Here is a 20,647-nt window from a genome sequence, read left to right as displayed (position 1 = left end):
CTCAGTTCTCCTCTTTGGACTGAAAAGTGATAGGTTATATGAAACATTCACTGGTGTTCTTTCCTGTTTACTTCAATTCTCTCTCAAGTGGAACTCACCCCCTGTTTATGGTGGGAGGGGGCGCTGTTTCCTTGAAGCAGGAAGCCAGCTATACAGATTTTGGTTTATACTAGTGATTTCTAAAGTAGACAGTTTAACAGATGTCAGTGATAAAGTATACGGTAGTGAGTAGTATAGTCTAACTATAGCCATGACCCTACATCTTCCGTTTAAGGATTTAGTGTGGGATCAATACAATCCTGGAGCTTGGGAAATTGTACTGAGGGTAAGGTTCAGAGAGAAACTCGTTTCATTTTCCACTGATTGTAAGTCAGAGACCAACAAAAGCTGGCTCCTCGGCATGAAGCCAAGGAAATCCATTTAGGGTCTGTGACCCAGGGGGCCCAGGTTGGAAGGGGAGAGCTCTGCAACCTTCTGAGGAAGTTCACATGGGCAGGTTTTATTTCCCACTCACTTAAGGATCCTCCCCAAGCTGGTTCATCCTTCAGGGCAAGGATGAACTAAAGAAAGGCTCTGAAGGTTTTATGCACTTGTATCTGCCACCTGGAATCTATGAGCAAGTTTCTGAACTCTGCTTGAGTAAATACTTAAGGTTCTAAGAGGTAAGCTGGGGAGATATAAAATTGAGGTTCAGAAAGAGGGACCAATATTTCTGCTTCTAGTGATCTTATTTGAAAGAATTTACTAAATTTAGAGGCTTCTGAACTGTAAAAACTCTTAATCACTTATACAATTTTCATACATAATGCTTTTGGCTAGTTAAATGCACAAGTTCATCATGTGTAAATATCAAGATTACTCTAGGATAACAGTAATATTTTAAAGGTTGGGAGAGAGGTTCTAAGATATATATAGATAGATAGATAGATAGATATTTGCCTTTTGATTATATTTCAGTACATGTGTTTGTCCTAAGTCACTTCAGTCGTGTCCAACTCTTTGTGATTCTACAGACTGTAACCTGCCAGACTCCTCTGTTCATGGGATTCCCTAGGCCAGGATACTGGAGTGGGTTGTCATGCTTTCCTCCAGGGGATCTTCTTGATCCAGGGCTCAAACCAAATCTCTCCTGTCTCCTGCATCAGCAGGCAGATTCTCTACCACTAGTGCCACCTGGGAAGCCCCATATTTCAGTACATTCAGATACAAAGTCAATCACATTTATATGCACAGGGAGGGTGGCTGTGTTTACTATAGTAAAGGAAATAATTATTTTTTAAGTTCTAAGTAATATCCTATTCTGCCTTTTAAATGTTGTGAATTAAAATGCATAATATATGTTTGTATATAGACTTAATTCCTTTAAAATTATTTTAGAAACAACTAATGTACATGTATTCAATCAAAATAAATTTGTTTAATGTATTCTAAGTGTTGGATGGAGATATAAGGAAAAATCAGCAAACGTTTTGCTACCTAAACACCTAAAAGAGGCAAGTGGAGGGGGAGTATATTTTAAACGTAAAAATCATTCAACTACACATCTGTTCATGAAGCTGTGTACAAGGCCCTGTGTCCTTATCTTCTGAAGTAAAATGCTGACTCAAGAGTTAATGATTGGGAAAGGTGAAGATGCAGAAACAAAGATTAAGTGTTGGGCTAAAGAACTGGTAAAAATTTCTACTATAATTCTGCAACATAACAGAATCACCAAACTTCCAGTTCCCTGAAAGATACAGATAAAGGTCTGATACACATCCCTAAGTTGTTTTTACAGGAAGCCTACCCCCGCTCCAATGAAACCTGCTGACCACAAGAACATAGACCCTCAACTGGTTGAAACTAGAAGGTTGATGATGCTTGAAACTTCACCTTGATGCCAACCAATCCAAGAACTGTCCATGAGCTGATCATGACCCGTTCCTCAAACACTATAAAACTCCTCACAAACTCCACCAGGGTGGGTCACATGGTTTTCAGGTCATGAGCCCACTGCGCCCCCCTTTGCCTGGCAAAGCAATAAAAGTTACTCTTCTATTTCACCTGAAACTCGGTCTCTGTGTTTCTATTCAGCACTGGAGAACAGAGGCCAGGATTTCGGCAACAGTCATCCACATAAAATTCATTTAAAATCCTGTAAATTCTAAGAAATCTGGTTATTTATAGCTCCTGCTTGCTCTTTGTGATGGATGGCTTCCCAGTAAGCCATTTGAACAAACCCTTTGCAGATTCACTATCATGTACAATAATAAAAGTCAATTAATATCTTACTGACTTTTGGACACCTTTATGTTCCTTTTCCCAGAAACCAAAGACTGAAATAATAATAACAATTTTATTTCCTTTTGAGACATAAGGTAACAATGATTCTTGGTGAAATTAGGTGATGCTTTTATGGTGTACCATAAAGAAGGCTCAGTGCCAAAGAACTGATGCTTTCAAATTGTGGTACTGAAGAAGACTCTTTTTTTTTAATATAAATTTATTTATTTTAATTGGAGGCTAATTACTTTACAATATCATATTGGTTTTGCCATACATTAACATGAATCTGAACCCCCCTCCCACCTCCCTCCTCATACCATCCCTCTGGGTCATCCCAGTGCACCAGCCCCTAGCATCCTGTATCCTACAGAAGACTCTTGACAGTCCCTTGGACTGCAAGGAGATCAAACCAGTAAATTCTAAAAGAAATCAACCCTGAATATTCATTGGAAGGACTGATATTGAAGCTGAAGCTCCTATACTTTGGCCATTTGACGTGAGGAGCCGACTCACTGGAAAAGACCCTGATGCTGGGAAAGACTGTGGGCAGGAGGAGAAGGCAGTGAAAGAGAATAAGATGGTTGGATGGCATCACTGACTCAATGGACATGAGTTCAACAAAACTCCATGAGATAGTGAAAGACAGGGAAGCCTGGCATTCTGTAGTTCATGGGGTTGCAAAGATTTGGACACAACTTAGCGACTAAACAATGATATGTTAGAAATCCCACTTCCTTGCTGACACAGTCCTACAGGAGACCCCTCATTTCTGTTCAATTCAATCAGCCCATCTGCCTGGTTACCTCTACATGCAAAGATAGAACTGTCAGTTTCAGAGCATTCTCATTTACCTCTTTCAGCTTGAGTTATTCTCTGCATAGAGAAACAACATAGAAAGGCAAGTAGAGGCAGACCTGCAGATATAGATGGTTACAGCTACAGATGGTCCTAAACAGATGGTTTACTGCTTCAGATCAGGGGGTTTCATCCTCAGAATTTTTGACATTTCATAGCAGACAATCCTCTGTCACATGGGGCTGTCTTGTGTGTCTTAAGGCATCTATCAGCATGTACCATACCTCTATACCCAGTGGACCCCCACCCAACTGTGTCAAACAAGAATGTCTCTAGACATTACCAAACGTTCACTATGGCATAAGATTGCTTCTGGTTGAGAAATATTGATATACATAGATATACATATATCTATGTATACATAGGGAGAAGGCAATGGCACCCCACTCCAGTACTGTTGCACGGAAAATCCCATGGATGGAGGAGCCTGGTAGGCTGCAGTCCATGGGGTCACTAAGAGTCAGACACAACTGAGTGACTTCACTTTCACTTTCCACTTTCATGCATTGGAGAAGGAAATGACAACCCACTCCAGTGTTCTTGCCTGGAGAATCCCATGGACGGAGAAGCCTGGTAGGCTGCAGTCCATGGGGTTGCACAGAGTCAGACACGACTGAAGCGACTTGGCAGCAGCATGTATATATATGTATATATATATGAGAGAGTGAGGGGAAAAATATTAAGATACAGATATTCATAGACATTCAGATAATTGCCTCCATAAGAAGTCCAGAGGCAGAGCACACATACTTACGAAACTCAAAATCACCCAAATGCTAATTCAAATAGATATACGCATCCCAACATTCACAGCATCATTATTTACAAGAGCCAAGATACAGAAGCAACCCAAGTGCCCAATGACAGATGAATGCATAAGGAAGATGTGGTATATGTATATATTAGAAAACAACTCAGCCATAAAAAGGAATGAATTTTTGCCATTTGCAACAACGTGGATGGACCTGTAGGGCAGTATGCAAAATGAAATGTCAGAGAAAGACAAATACCGTATGTCTTCACTAGTATGTGGAATCTAAACTATTAAAAAAAAAAAAAAAACACATGTGAATATAAGTATAACAAAATAGAAACAAACCCAGGGAAATGAAACTAGTGTTTAATATGTGTACAAACTACTATGTATACAATAAATGAGCAGTATATATATATTGTATAACACAAGGAGTACAGCCAAGTTTACAATAATTATCAATAGAGTATATAATTTTTAAAAATTCTGAATTGCTCTGATATATGCCTGAAAGTCATATAATATTGTACATCAACTGCATCTGAATTCTGGAAAAAAAGAGAAAAGAGCAACAACAGTAAAAACAAAACCTCCCCTACTCCTAGCCTGCCTTGAACACCAGGAGAGCCATACCTTTTCTGGATTAAGGCAGCATTTTATCCTGATTAAAATGACAATGGCTGGAAGGCAGCCCTCAGGCTGGATAGATGCCCTGATTCTCCTTCTGAAGGCATCCTTGCAATCACTACAATGTGCTGCAATTATTGAATATATATAAGGAAGGGATACTCTGGGTCCCGCCAGCATCCAAAATTCCAGATGGTGTTTTATTAGATATTACATGTCATTTATTCAAGAAAATAAAACATTGAGAACAATTCAACACCGATACTGCTATAATTCATAAGTGTTACCTATAGTGAAAGTCGCTCAATTATGTCTGACTATAGTCCATGGAATTATCCAGGCCAGAATACTGGAGTGGGTAGCTGTAACCCTTCTCTAGAGGATCTTCCCAACCCAGGGATTGAACCCAGGTCTCCCCCATTGCAGGTGGATTCTTTACCAGCTGAGCCACCAGAGAAGTATATACTGAGAAATTTCTTCATGCTAGCAAATAAAGATCTCATTTATTATTTTTTCATAGTACACTGTAATACATGCATCCTCTAACCTAGAAAGATAGACCTTCTTATAAAATAAAAAAATACATTTTTGAATTTGTTTTTAATGCTATCAAAATGCACCCATCAGCATTTCATTCCATGTATATTTCATGGTAGTTTTGTATAATAAATTCTTACATAGAATAGCCTTGCTGAAAGAGACAGCTTGCATTAACAGTTTTTTGAGAGAAATATCAAAATTTCTGTCCAAAAGTAATGGCTGCAATTCATAACTTTACCAACAGGATATAAAGGCATTTGTCTAAGTATGTCAAAAACTCTGCATTACCAAAAATATTTTAAGTTTTTCCATTCAGAGTGGTGAGATATTATATTGCATTATTGTTTTAATTTGTCTTAAATATACTTATTACCATGGATGGCTTATATTTGAACTCCTTATTCATATTTTTACCTGATTTTCAATTAAAGGATTTATTTCATTCCTCACAGTTCTGGGAGTACATGTCATAAATTAAGAAAATAGTCCCTTGTGTTTCACACTACTTCAAATTCTTTTTCTCAATTTTGTTTTTGGATTTTAAATTTCAGGATGTCCAATTCTTCAGTCATTTTCTCCATAACTTCTAAGTTATGTATACTGAAGTAGTTCTTGTTAGTATTTTTATCATTACATATTAATATTTAAATTGATGGTCCAACATGTTAATTTTGTTTTAAGCAGGGAAGACAAGATTTTGTATTTTATAAAACTGTGTCTACTTTCATGTTTCTGTCACCAAGACCTCAAAATAGATTTGTCTGCTAAAAACAGGGTCATGTTGCAAGTTATCTGTTAGTCTTCCTGTCCTTTCATCCTCTCTCTGTAACTCTGAGTGGCTTTCCATATGTCTACATTTATACAAGAAATCTGTCCTAGTATTTGGGGGGTTGGGAAATATGTTCCCCATACATATATTCATGGTTACTGAAAACACTCAGTTGCCCATATTAATATGATTTATTACTTCCAAAATGACCAGGATAATGAAATAAACCATTCATTTTGGCTCATGTAAAAACACCACTGCAGCATGGATAGTAGTGAACAGAATCCAAATACATGTTAAAACTTGCTTGTAGTTTTGCAAACATATTTCTGCCTATCTCCTTTAAACGCTTCATATTTTATTTCCAGAATCTCTCATTATTAGCAGTTTAGTCATTTTTTGTTAATAAATGAGTCTTATGAAAAAGTACATGCAGTTTTTAATGAGTTGTTGCACATTAAAATCAACTGAGAAGATTATATACAACTACATGTGTGCATGCATGTTAAGTCGCCTCAGTCATGTCTGACTCTTTGTGACCCTATGGACTGCAGCCTGCCAGGCTTCTCTGTCCGTGGGATTCTCCAGGCAAGAATAATGGAGTGTGTTGCCACGCCCTCCTCCAGGGTATCTTCCCAAACTAGGGATTGAACCTGTGTCTCTTATGTCTCCTGCATTGGCAGGCAGGTTCTTTACCATTAGTGCCACTTGGTAAGCAAACAAGTACATATTTCTATATAAATGCAAACAGAAATATATGTTTAGGCCTCAGTTGGATCCTTGAGTCTTTGATTTTACTGGTCTTCTCTTCAACACTAGCCAGCTGCAGACCACCAACTTAAAAAAATAAACCAATGGACTCAACCTTACCCAGTGACATTTATCTTGACCATGAGCTACTAATATAAAGCATATGCTCAGGAAGGGAATTTGGATGCTGTATCAAATGATTTTTAATTTCACCGTCTTACAATATGTACAAAGAATAGTGACCGTGGCTGACAGATTCACAGACTCATCGAAACATGATAGGTTTGTAGGAGAGGAAGGAACACTGTCGCTGTCCCCCACAGCCTCTCTGCAGCGCCCCCTCTCGGACAGGAGGGCCTGTTTGATAGGATCCCTAAGCGCTCAGCCCTGGGTGTTCTTTGGAAGGAATGATGCTAAAGCTGAAACTCCAGTACTTTGGCCGCCTCATGCAAAGAGTTGACTCATTGGAAAAGACTCTGATGCTGGGAGGGATTGGGGGCAGGAGGAGAAGGGGACGACAGAGGATGAGATGGCTGGATGGCATCACTGACTCGATGGACGTGAGTCTGGGTGAACTCTGGAAGTTGGTGATGGACAGGGAGGCCTGGCATGCTGCAATTCATGGGATCGCAAAGAGTCGGACATGACTGAGCGACTGAAATGAACTGAACTGAACTGAACTGAACTGAAGTGCTGGTGGGGCCGCTGGGCTTTGACAGCCTGAGACGTCCACCCTGCGGAGCGGGCCCTTCTGCTGCCTCTCACAGACTGGAAGGCCATCTCTCCAGGGCGTGCTGGTCTGATGGTACTGCCTCATCCTTTCTAGTCCCTGACCACATGGCTGGCCGCATGCGATGAGATACTAAGATGTCATTGTTATGAATACAATACTCCAGAAGCTTTTATCCTATTTTTTCATCCTATGTTTCTCAGAGTCTTACATGGGACATTAGGCACCAATCAAGCTAAAAATAAAATGATGCTTTGATTTTTATCCAACTATGGGTCTGTGAATGGCTCCCTAGGACCTCATAATGACAATGGGGGAGAGTAGGGTGGAATTTCGACACTGCTGGGCCTTTAGCCTAATTTAATCCAAATGCCATCAAACCCCCTTATTAGCTCTTAAAAGTTCTCAAGTTCTAAACATCACCAGATAGAGTTAATATTATACAAATTCCTTCAGTAACACATTCAACCACATTTCCTTGAAAAAACAAAACAAGACTGATACCTCAGCATCACCCAGTCATGATTTTCTGACTTTCATGGCCCTATCACAGTCATCTCTTACCTCTTCATCACCATCAATGCAGAAAATTAGGGGTAATCCTGTAAAAGTGAGAGGAAGATAGAGCGAAGAAGTCTGTCACAGCCATTTTCCTAGAACTTGTAATAATCATGGAATAAATATGCTGATTTTCCACTTCTGCATGGCACAGTATTCCTTCATAAGTCCACTTTTATTTACTTTTTGAAGTTATAATGGGATTTACTTTCCAAGTTTGATATTATAATGTTATTACACTTGGAAATTGATGTCAACTTCAATTATTTTAGATTTGGGGACAAATTGAAATACAACTTCTAATTTAGAGAATGTCTACCAGATATGACTGTCTCTATGCTCACTTAGAGGAGACAGTTATATTTAAGTCATGTTGGGTTAGACACACAGAGTTCAGTGAGGGGTGGTCCTGAATCGGGAATTAAATCAAAATTGTTCCATGAAGATTTATTGACTATTTTAAACTGAAGTATCTGTTTTCATCAGAGAAGATAGTTACAGCACAGTTATTGGCCTTGGAGGATGTATGTTCTATTTGCCATATTAGAACACACAAAGATATATACAACCTTCAACAAAGGCAACATCAGAGATATTGTGATTTCAAAGGAATATATGATTCAAGGTCTATGTTAGTAGCAAGTGCTAAAGGCATTAAGACTTAAAAAAAAAAAAAAGGACTTGTTGGAGGGGTGTCATTTTTTAACTTGGGATGCACAGGGACAATTTTGTGAAATATTAATAAAAATAATATGCAATCGGTTTTAAAAGTTGAATATAACTTAGGCAAGCAGAGTGAAAGATGAGGAATATTGTAGTATATTATATTTTCTTACAAGATCAGAACAAGGAATAACTCATAGACCCATTTAAGTAAATATGTCCCCTAAAATATATTCATAGACTGAACCCACCTCACCCCCCCGCCCCAGCAAATTCACATTCTCCCCCACTGCTAATGTGTTGGCATTTGAAGGTGGAGGCTGTAGGAAGTGGTTAGTGATTAGGGAGTGTGGGGGGCTTCCCGGAAGGGTGAGGGACTTCCTTGGTGGCTCAGATGGTAAATAATCTTCCTGCAATACAGGAGACCCAGGGTCAGGAAGATTCCCTGGAGAAGGGAATGGCAACCACTCCAGTATTCTTGCCTGGGAAATCCCATGGACCGAGGAGCCTGGCAGGTTACAGTCCATGGATTGCAAAGAGTCGTTCACAACTGAGTGACTAACACTAGGGAGGGTGGAGTTCTCATGATTATGATTAGCACTCTTCTATGAGAGACCTTGGAGAGTTCCCCAGCCCTTTTTACCACATGAAGACACTGACAGCAGAGACACAGATAGCCCCTATGAACAAAGAAACAGGCCCTCGTTAGACACAAAATTTGCTGGCAACTTAATCTTGAACTTTTTGCCTCCAGAACTATGGGGAATAAATGTCCATTGTTATTTAACCTCCCAGTCCATGGTATATCCTGTTATAACAGCCAGAGTGGACTGAAACACTACAGGAAAAACATGGAAGAGACTGGAGGGCAGACATGTTTAATAGTTTGGGGTCAGATTGGAGGGTTCCTTTAATATCAGGGTCATGTTGACTAGAGTGTTCTTCTTACTGGCAACATAGAATGCAGACGGGAGCACAGCAACTGTCTCAGGATTAGAGAGGGTGAGCCTGCAGCCACATATCATTGTCTCAGTATATCGGTCAACCCCTATGTAGGGTGAACCTTGGACAGGACAGGGCCTTCATGGAGCATTTTCTGTGAGGATCAAAACAGGCTGTGGTTTAAAGAGAGATACTGCAAAATAAAATGTTTAGGGTTTTATGACCACCTGGTGGGACTTCCGTGGAGATTTGAGAATCAAGAGAAACTACAGAGTCAATATGGCCAGAGATTTAAAAAATAGCAGTAACATGACAGCTCATAAAAAAACAGCAAGGGCACAAAAACAGAAATATAGATCAATGGAACAGGAAAGAAAGGCCAGAGATAAAACCACTTACCTATGGTCAATTAATCTACCAAAAGGAGGCAAGAGTATAAAACAGAGAAAAAAGTCTCTTCAATAAATGGTGCTGGGAAAACTGGAAGCTACATGTAAAAGAATGAAATTAGAGCATTCTCTAACATCATACAGAAAATAAACTCAAAATGGATTGAAGACTGAAAAGTAAGACCAGATACTATAAATCTCTTAGAGGAAGACATAGCCAGAACACTCTCTGACATAAATCACAGTAAGGTCTTTTTTGATCTACTCCTACAGTAATGAAAATAAAAACAAAAATAAGCAAATTGGACCTAATTAAACTTAAAGCTTTTGCACAGTAAAGGAAATAGTAAACAAAACGAAAAGGCAACATACAGAATGGAAGAAAATATTTGCAAATTAAGTGACCAATGATGCGTTAACTTCTAAAATGTTAAAACAGCTCATGAAGCTCAATATAAAACAAACAAAAAACACCCAATCAAAAAATGGGCTGAAGATCTAAATAGACATTTCTCTAAAGAAGACATACAGATGGCCAAGAGGCACATGAAAATGTGCTCAACATAACTAACTATTAGAGAAATCCAAATCAAAACTTCAATGAGGTATCACCTCACACTAGTCAGCACTGTCATCATCAAATAATCTACAAACAATAAATGCAAGAGAGGGTGTAGAGAAAAGGTAACCCTCCTACATTATTGGAGGAATATAAACTGATACAACCACTATGGAGAACAGTATGTAGGTTCCTTCAAAACCTAAAAATAGAGCTACCATATAATACAGCAGTCCTACTCCTGGACATATCTGTTAAAAAACAAAACAAAACAAAAAACATAACTTGAAAAGATACATGTACCCTAATGTTCACAGCAACACTATTCACAATAACCAGGACATGGAAGCAACCTAAATATCCATCCATGGAGGAATGGGTAAATATGATGTGGTATACACACACACACACACACACAAACACACACACACAATAGCATATTACTCAACTATAAAAAAAGAACAAAATAATGCCATTTGCAGTGGCATTTATGGACTTAAGAGATTGTCATATTGAGTGCAGTAAGCAAGATAGAGAAAGACAAATACTGTATATGACTTATATGTGGAATCTAAAAAAAGAAAATAGTACTTGTGAATCTATTTACAATACAGAAATAGAGTCACAGATGTAGAAAACAAACTTATTGTTACAAAGAAAGAAAAGGAGGGAGAGATAAATTTGGAGATTGTGATTGAAATATATGTGCTACTATATGTGAAATGTTGTGCTGTGCTTAGTTGCTCAGTCATGTCCAACTCTTTGCGACCCCATAGGCTTGCAAGGCTCCTCTGGCCATGGGATTCTCCAGACAAGAATATTGGAGTGGGTTGACATTTCTTTCTCCAGGGACTCTTCCCAGCCCAGGGATCAAATCCAGGTCTCCCACATTGCAGGCAGATTCTTTACTGTCTGAGCCAAAAGGGAAGCAAAGTATACACCAGGGAATACTCTATAATGACGTTTATAGGAATGGAATCTAAAAAATAGTAGATATGTACATATGCATAACTGATTCATTTTACTAATATAACATTGTAAATCAACTATACACCCATAAAAATTAATTAAAAAACAATGAGTAACTAAAGTTTTAATTCCAGATAATCTAGGAGCAGGTTCCTATTCCTAATTTGAGTCTAATCATTTCTTTCGTGCTCACAAGTTTTCATTTAATGCTCAATATACTGTATTGGTGTTTTTCTTTCTGATTTACTTTGCTCTGTATAATAGGCTCCAGTTTTATCCACCTCATTAGAACTGATTCAAATGCATTATTTTTAATAGCTGAGTAATATTCTATTGTGTATATGGACCACAACTTTAGAGTGGGAGAAAATAATATTAAATGAAGCAACTGACAAAGAATTAATCTCAAAAATATACAAACAACTCCTGCAGCTCAATTCCAGAAAGAAAGAAAAAAGTGACCCAATCAAAAAATGGGCCAAAGAACTAAATAGACATTTCTTCAAAGAAGACATACAAATGGCTAACAAACACATGGAAAAAAATGTTCAACAGCACTCATTATCAGAGAAATGCAAATCAAAACCACAATGAGGTACCATCTCACACTGGTCAGAATGGCTGCTATACAAAAGTCTATAAACAATAAATACTGGAGAGTGTGCGCAGAAAAAGGAACATTCTTATACTGTTGGTGGGAATGCAAACTAGTATAGCCACTATGGAGAACAGTGTGGAGATTCCTTAAAAAAACTGTAAACAGAGCTGCCATATGACCCAGTAATCCCACTGCTGGGCATACACACCAAGGAAACCAGAATTGAAAGAGACACATGTACCCCAATGTTCATCGCAGCACTGTTTACATTAGCCAGGACATGGAAGCAACCTAGATGGCCATCAGCAGACAGAGCACAGTAAGTCAGAAAGAAAAAACACCAATACAGTATATTAATGCATACATATGGAATTTTGAAAGATGGTAACGTGAGACACCAAAAGAGGCACAGATGTATAGAACAGTCTTTTGGACTCTGTGGGAGAAGGTGAGGGTGGGATGATTTGAGAGAATATCGTTGAAACATGTATACTACCATATGTGAAATAGATCGCCAGTCCAGGTTTGATGCATGAGACAGGGTGCTCAGGGCTGGTGCACTGGAATGACCCTGAGGGATGGGATGAGGAGGGAGTGGGAGGGAGGGTCAGGGTAGGGGACACATGTACACCCATGGCTGATTCATGTCAATGTATGGAAAAAAACACCACAATATTGCAGAGGAAGGTGAACTTCCAAACTCATTCTATGAGGCCACCATCACCCTAATACCAAAACCTGACAAAGATGCCACAAAAAAAGAAAACTACAGACCAATATCACTGATAAACATAGATGCAAAAATCCTTAACAAAATTCTAGCAAACAGAATCCAACAACCTGTTTAAAAGATCATAAATCATGACCAAGTGGGCTTTATCCCAGGGATGCAAGGTTCTTCAATATCTGCAAATCAATCAATGCAATACACTACATTAACAAATTGAAAGATGAAAACCATATGATTATCTCAATAGATGCAGAAAAAACCTTTGACAAAATTCAACATCCATTTATGATAAAAACCCTCCAGAAAGCAGAAATAGAAGGAACATACCACAACATAATAAAGGCTATATATGACAAACCCACAGCAAACATTATCCTCAATGGTGAAAAATCGAAAGAATTTCCCCTAAAGTTAGGAACAAGACAAGGGTGCCCACTCTCATCACTACTATTCAACATAGTTTTTGAAGCTTTGGCCACAGCAATCAGAGCAGAAAAAGAAATAAAAGGAACCCAGATTTGAAAAGAAGAAGTAAAACTCTCACTGTTTGCAGATGACATGATCCTCTACATAGAAAACCCTAAAGATTCTACCATAAAATTACTAGAGCTAATCAATGAATATAGTAAATTTGCAGGATATAAAATCAACACACAGAAATCCCTTGCATTCCTATACACTAACAATGAGAAAACAGAAAGAGAAACGAAGGAAACAATTCCATTCAACACTGTAACAAAAAGAATAAAATACTTAGGAATATATCTACCTAAAGAAACAAAAGACCTATATATAGAAAACTATAAAAAACTGGTGAAAGAAATCAAAGAGTACACAAATAGATGGAGAAATATACCAAGTTCGTGGATCGGAAGAATCAATATAGTGAAAATGAGTATATTACCCAAAGCAATCTATAGATTCAATGCAATCCCTATCAAGATACCCATGGTATTTTTTAGAACTAGAACAAATAATTTCACAATTTGTATGGAAAAACAAAAAACCTCAAATAGCCATGGCAATCTTGAAAAAGAAGAATGGAACTGGAGAAATCAACCTGCCTGACTTCAGTCTCTACTATAAAGTCACAGTCATCAAGACAGTATGGTACTGGCACAGAGAGAAATATAGATCAATGGAACAAAATAGAAAGCCCAGAGATAAATCCATGCACCTATGGACACCTGTGTATAAAAAAAAAAACTATAAAACACAGATGAAACAAATCAAAGATGACAAATAGATGGAGAAATATACCATGTTCATGGATCAGAAGAATCAATATAGTGAAAATGAGTATACTATCCAAAGCAATCTATAGATTCAATGGAATCCCTATCAAGCTACCAACAGTATTTTTCACAGAACTAGAACAAATACTTTCACAATTTGTATGATAAGACATCTTATCTTTGACACAGGAAGCAAAAATATATAAAGGAGAAAAGACAATCTCTTTAACAAGTGGTGCAACCACTTATTAAACAGTGGGAAAACTGGTCAACCACTTGTAAAAGAATGAAACTAGATCACTTTCTAACACCATACACAAAAGTAAACTCAAAATGGATTAAAGATCTAAACATAAGACCAGAAACTATAAAACTCCTAGAGGAAAACATAGGCAAAACACTCTCAGATATAAACCACAGCAGGATCCTCTATGACCCATCTCCCAGAATATTGGAAATAAAAGCAAAAATAAACAAATGGGACCTAATTAAAATTAAAAGCATCTGCATAACAAAGGAAACTATAAACAAGGTGAAAACACAGCCTTCAGAACGGGAGAAAATAATAACAAATGAAGAAATGGACAAAGACTTAATCTCAAAAATAGACAAGCAGCTCAATTCCAGGAAAATAAACGACCCAATCAAAAAAGAACAAAACAGACATTTCTCCAAAGGAGACATACAGATGGCTAACAAACACATGAAAAGTTGCTCAACATCACTCATTATCAGAGAAATGCAAATCAAAACCACAAATAGGTACCATTTCACGCCAGTCAGAATGGCTGCGATCCAAAAGTCTACAAGCAATAAATGCTGGAGAGGGTGTGGAGAAAAGGGAACCCTCTTACACTGTTGTTGGGAATGCAAACTAGTACAGCCACTATGGAGAACAGTGTGGAGATTCCTTAAAAAACTGGAAATAGAACTGCCACAATACTGTAAAGTAATTAGTCTCCAATTAAAAAAAAAAAAAAAAAAGCTCAATAACCACATACTAAAAGTTGATTTATTGATGGATATATAAATCATATATGAGTTTGTTTCATATAGATAATCTAAAATGAAACATACACTGTACACTATTGCTTTGTTTAAAGTTTTTTGTTACATGCTGCTGCTGCTGACATAGGTTAAATCAAATATTCTCACTAAATTTCAAGTTACAACATAAACATGAGTAATCCTTAACCTCAAATTCTGTTAGCTAGGGATTACATGTAAATCTTATGTAATCTATATAAAAAGGTTTATCTATTGTATTTGCACAAAATATATTTCTTTATAATAAAATGATCAAGAATCAATGAATATTATACACTGTCAATTTTCATTAGTGCACATTTTCAGCTGCTAAAATCTGTGTTTGTACAGAAGTAACACAACCAGAGACCATGACAGCTCTAAGTGGTAACTTTCCTGACAACTGAGTGAATTGGCAGCTCACAATCAAGTCTCTCACAAAGGTGCCCTTTGTTTGAATTCCAGAGATTCTCTGGGTTGCGATTCAATTTTATTTGAGAAATAAACAACTGTTCCAAGATACATGGGAAATAAATAGCCTTGGAGTCTCCACCTCAACCTTATTAATTAGATTTCAATCCTGTTATTATACAAATACTTTGTCCATTAACTAATGTTGAAATACTACAACCTGCTCACATATTTGCCCTAATAATGAGAACATTTTTTATTTCATATCATTATGTTTCCTATTACATAACATTATTTATTTACTATTTCACGCCATTCTTGATTCAAATTTTATATTTGTAAAGGCCCTTGGGGCATGGCAACCCACTCCAGTATACTTGTCTGGAGAATCCTCATAGACAGAGGAGACTGGCAGGCTGCAATCCATGGGGTCGCAAAGAGTCGGACATGACTGAGTGACTAAGCACAGCACACAGCATAGTACTTAGCAGTTATTATTGGAATTCTGTTTCTGATATGCTTTGGGAATTTGTTAGGACACCTGAAATGGTCACTTCTGTGGCCCAGAAGAATTATAATGTAAAAGACATGTACTCCTTGGAAGACAAGTTATGATCAACCTAGATAGCATATTCAAAAGAAGAGACATTACTTTGCCAACAAAGGTCCGTCTAGTCAAGGCTATGGTTTTCCCAATGGTCATGTATGGATGTGAGAGTTGGACTGTGAGGAAACCTGAGCGCTGAAGAATTGATGCTGTTGAACTGTGGTGTTGGAGAAGACTCCTGAGAGTCCCATGGACTGCAAGGAGATCCAACCAGTCCATTCTGAAGGAGATCAACCCTGGGATTTCTTTGGAAGGAATGGTGCTAAAGCTGAAACTCCAGTACTTTGGCCACCTCATACAAAGATTTGACTCATTGGAAAAGAGTCTGATGCTGGGAGGGATTGGGGGCAGGAGGAGAAGGGGATGACAGAGGATGAGATGGCTGGATGGCATCACTGACTCGATGGACGTGAGTCTGAGTGAACTCCGGGAGTTAGTGATGGACAGGGAGGCCTGGCGTGCTGCGATTCATGGGGTCGCAAAGAGTTGAACACGCTGAGTGACTGAACTGAATTGAACTGATTAGGATGTCCACTCAAAGAGGCATTCTGAGTATGGAGTTCAGAGGGAAAGTTATATCATATAATAGAAAGACAAAAACATTTTCCTTACTGTAAGGACAGGAAACACATAGAATTGTGACTTGTTATTCATCTCAAATGAAAATTTATAAGTAACTGAGTAATTTGTGCAAACCCAAGCAGTTTCTTTCTTATCAGTCTTCCTTACTTTCTCTAGTTAAAACATCTAAGTGAGTAAGAATCAAGATTCACACATATAACTTACCAATATTAATAAAGTACCTCAGAATAAAATACAATGAATCTAACTATTCTAACCTTAATATTTCTTCTGCTGATCCTGCTATAAAACTTAAAGTTTTCCTAAACTTTATAGTTATTAACATGTAAGTGTTAATCGTTCAATCATGTCCAAATTTTTGTGACTCCGTGGACTGTAGCCCACCAGGCTCCTTTATCCATTGAATTCTCCAGGCAAGAATACTGGAATGGGTAGCCATTCCCTTCTCCAGGGGAATCTTCCCAACCCAGGGACTGAACCCAGGTCTCCTGCATTGCAGGCAGATACTTTACGGTCTGAGCCACTAGGGAAGATCATTAACATATAAAATGATCATAGTATCAACTTAAAAACTTAAGGGAATAATAAGTTGTTTAAAGATAGGTTGGGCTTCCCTGGTGGCTCAGACGATAAAGAATGCCTGAAATGCAGGAGACCTGGGTTTGATCCCTGTGTCAGGAAGAGGAGAATGGAAAGGCTACCCACTCCATTATTCTTGCCTGGGAAATCCCATGGACAGAGAAGACTGGTGGCTACAGTCCATAAGGTCACAAAAGAGTTGAACACGACTTAGCAACTAAACAACATCAAAGTTGAGAAAATTAACATTTAAGACAGATTTTCTTTAGAATAGAATAGAATTATAGAAATTAAAAGAGTTACAGGGATTGGAAATATTAACTGTTTTTTTTTTGTTTTTTTTTGTTTTTTTTTGCTGTTTTATAAGCAACAGAAGTTTATGTAATTATGTAACTACTTTGGAAATTGCTCTCCCAACTCCAAATAATGCCTGAACCTACAGGGTGAATAAAAATGACTTTGGATATTTTAAAATAATAGATTTGAAGATCATTTGTAGTTTTTCCCTCAGAACAGGAGTGCTTTCAGCTGGACAGTAAATTAAAAACCACATCCAACAGATGATCGATCTGGCTGCATCTGAGACCACTCCTGGGAAAGTTACCATGCAGAAGCTGGGCACTCTTCCTCACAGAAAAATATTATTATTTTTTTTTACTTTCACATGCAATAGGCTTTGTTTTCATCAAAAGAGAAAGAATTACTTTTAACACAGAGTTATATGCCTTAATATTTGAGTTAACTGGATTATCTATTTTTTGTCACAATTCTTTGGAGTTTTTATTACAATTCTCTCTGTTATTACAAAATAGCACTATTCCCTAGTAGAATCATTTATGTGGAATAAAAACTAGTAAATAACTAACAGAAGAGCATCAGACAGATTAAGAAATCTTGCATCAAATTAACAAGTACTGTCTATGTAGATACTTTGTCCAAACACACTGGCCCATGCATCCTTGACAAGAAGAAAGCAAGCTTGGCTAAGGAGTCCATAAAGGAGGTAGCTATATGCAGTAAGTCTCCGAAAGGACAACTGGAAAAGCAGATGGTAACACTGAAGATGGTACAGAAAGAAAACTATACGGTGTTTTATATCTGAAAATGCATACAGAAATGCAATTAGAATATTTTGAAATATAGTCATAATATATTTTTAACACATTGACTATCTAGTTAATACATCGATATTCATACATTCATGTTATATATGTATTAATATATTAAGAAATTGTGATGTCTTTGAAATGGATATTCCTTATCCCTTAGCCAAAATTTAAAAAAAAAAAGATGGATATATTGTACATTCATGTTATATATGTATTAATATATTAAGAAATTGTGATGTCTTTGAAATGGATATTCCTTATCCCTTAGCCAAAATTTAAAAAAAAAAAGATGGATATATTGTACAGGTACAAACTTGGTGATAAATTAAAAATATAACTTACAATCATCCCAGCAAATATTGTTCTTTCTTCATGGTGAAAAATCATATATCAAAAGAGAATGCTAATGAGCAATGGGATATATTATGATGGTGCAAACCAAAATTTTTCCAGAGCACAATATTTTTCCATGCTTTTATCCCACCCACCTCCTATGTCCTTTGTAGTGAATATATTCTATGACAATATCAAGGTTCCTTTTGTTGTTCTCTAAATTGTACTCAGACATGTACCTTTGTGCCTTTTCTCTCAAACCCACAATTGCTTAAAAACAATGGTGTATTGTAACTGTAGTTAAATTACCTTGGCAACACTGTTTTATCCATCTTGAACAATTTGGTATCAATTAATGAAGTCAGTGATTGCTTTCAGTAAGAGGTTGTGCTTTTAGGGATTGAAAACATGGTGCACACATCCTCAATCTTTACTTTTTCTTTATAGTAACTAAGACGTTACTTTCTGATCATTAAATTCAAATTCTAACCCCAGTGAAGTTCCAGAATCTGAGTATGTCAAACCGTGCCACCTCGTCTGTAACAGGAAGAGCCGACACCTTACCTCACTTTCAGATTGCCCTGTTGGAGCTGTCCATCATACACTGACAGAATATCGAAGTCCTCTTCCAGAGCAAAGGTGTGGAAGGACAGCTGTATCCGATTGCGCTCCCCCGTGATAATGATCCAGGTGCAGTTGGCGTAGTTGGGGTAGCCATGGGGGAACCCTGGGCTCTCGATGGTGCCATTGGGACCCTGAACTAAGCCCCCGCAGTTCTGACCTGGAAAAGAACACACATCAGAAAGCATATGAGCTTGGCCTGTCTTTAAGGTATTTTTTGTAAAATTTTCCAGCCTTTTTTTTTTTTTTTTTGTCACGCTGTCTGGTTTGGAGGATCTCAGTTCCCCAACCAGGGATTGAACCTGGGCCATGGCAGTGAAGTCCAGAATCCTAAACACTAGACATCAGGGAACTTTCTGGCCTGTCTTTATAATGATTTATTGTGTGATTCTTCATGCACAAATGCTGAGTGATAAATTGCAGCAATATTCTCTAGTGTTAAAAATAGAGAATGCATGTGTGCTCAGTCATGCCCCAACTCTTTGCAACCCCATGGACTGTAACCCACCAGGCTCGTCTATCCATGGAAATTTCCCAGACAAGAATACTAGAGTGGGATAACAACAGAGAATAAGATGGCAGAGGATTAGGTGGTCATGGAGTACCTCTATCTCTATGGATACATCCAGAATACACCTTTAGACACAGAAGTGCAGGCAGAACACCAGCTGAGAGTGGACAGGAGTATCTGACCAGTGGAAAAGAATATTATAGAACCATGCAAAACTTGGAAGGATGAAGGAACTAGGGGGGAAAAACAGGAGTGTTACTAGGACTGGACCTGCTCTCCGCAGGTGGGGGAACTGGAGCAGGGGTCCCATCCCCACGTGGGGGCAATTGTCTGAGTCAGAGGGGAAACATTTAAGGCTGAGAGTGAAACAGCTGATCTGTGGCAGCCTAAATGGAATGAAAATCAGACAGTCCTTGCCTCAGCCATAAATACCCCAGACAGGGAGGAGGGTCGCCTGGAAGGCACAGCGACTGGGAATTGGATTTTAGGGATTGTGGAGCAATCCCAGGGTGAGGGCTGGTGTTGACTGTGGAGGGATGGATCAAGGGGATGTGAGGGAGGAGACTGTGGTGAAAAATGCCTGTGGAGGAAAGCCAGGCAGCATGGCAGCAAGGCGATACTGCTGAGTCATGCGTAGGGGGTGGAGCCATCACCATAGCCTCCCTCTCCCCACATGCCAGCACTGGCAGTTGAACAATAGAGAGGCCGGCCTGTCAAATGCCTGATGCATTTAACTACAAAGTAGGACGCCATCCAGGGTGCCTCATTATGTGCCTGACACACCAATCTTCAGAGTAGGACCCTAGCCAGTGGGACTCCCTCTATGTGCCTGACAAGCAGAGCAACGGAGAAAAACCCCAGGCAAGGGAGCCCTCTAAATGCCTGAATGGGCGGGGCAATGGAAAAGACTGGACAAACAGGCTTTCTGATCTCCA

At 38.3% G+C, this 20,647-nt stretch overlaps 1 protein-coding gene across 1 annotated transcript in view; it reads right to left on the bottom strand.

Moving 5' to 3' along the window:
• The window catches only part of CSMD1 (CUB and Sushi multiple domains 1), a 1,679,419-nt gene extending 1,660,030 nt beyond the window's left edge, over positions 1–19,389 (bottom strand). Inside the window, exon 1 of the mRNA XM_055567572.1 lies at positions 19,145–19,389. Within this exon, the coding sequence (XP_055423547.1) occupies positions 19,145–19,389 (245 nt within the window). The remainder of the gene's footprint in view (positions 1–19,144) is intronic.
• Between the last annotated feature and the right edge of the window lie 1,258 nt (positions 19,390–20,647).

This window comes from Bubalus kerabau, chromosome 2, assembly GCF_029407905.1.
Source record: "Bubalus kerabau isolate K-KA32 ecotype Philippines breed swamp buffalo chromosome 2, PCC_UOA_SB_1v2, whole genome shotgun sequence".
NCBI lineage: Eukaryota > Metazoa > Chordata > Mammalia > Artiodactyla > Bovidae > Bubalus > Bubalus kerabau.
The sequence above is the reverse complement of the archived record's forward strand: the minus strand, read 5'-3'. Positions and strand labels throughout refer to the sequence as shown.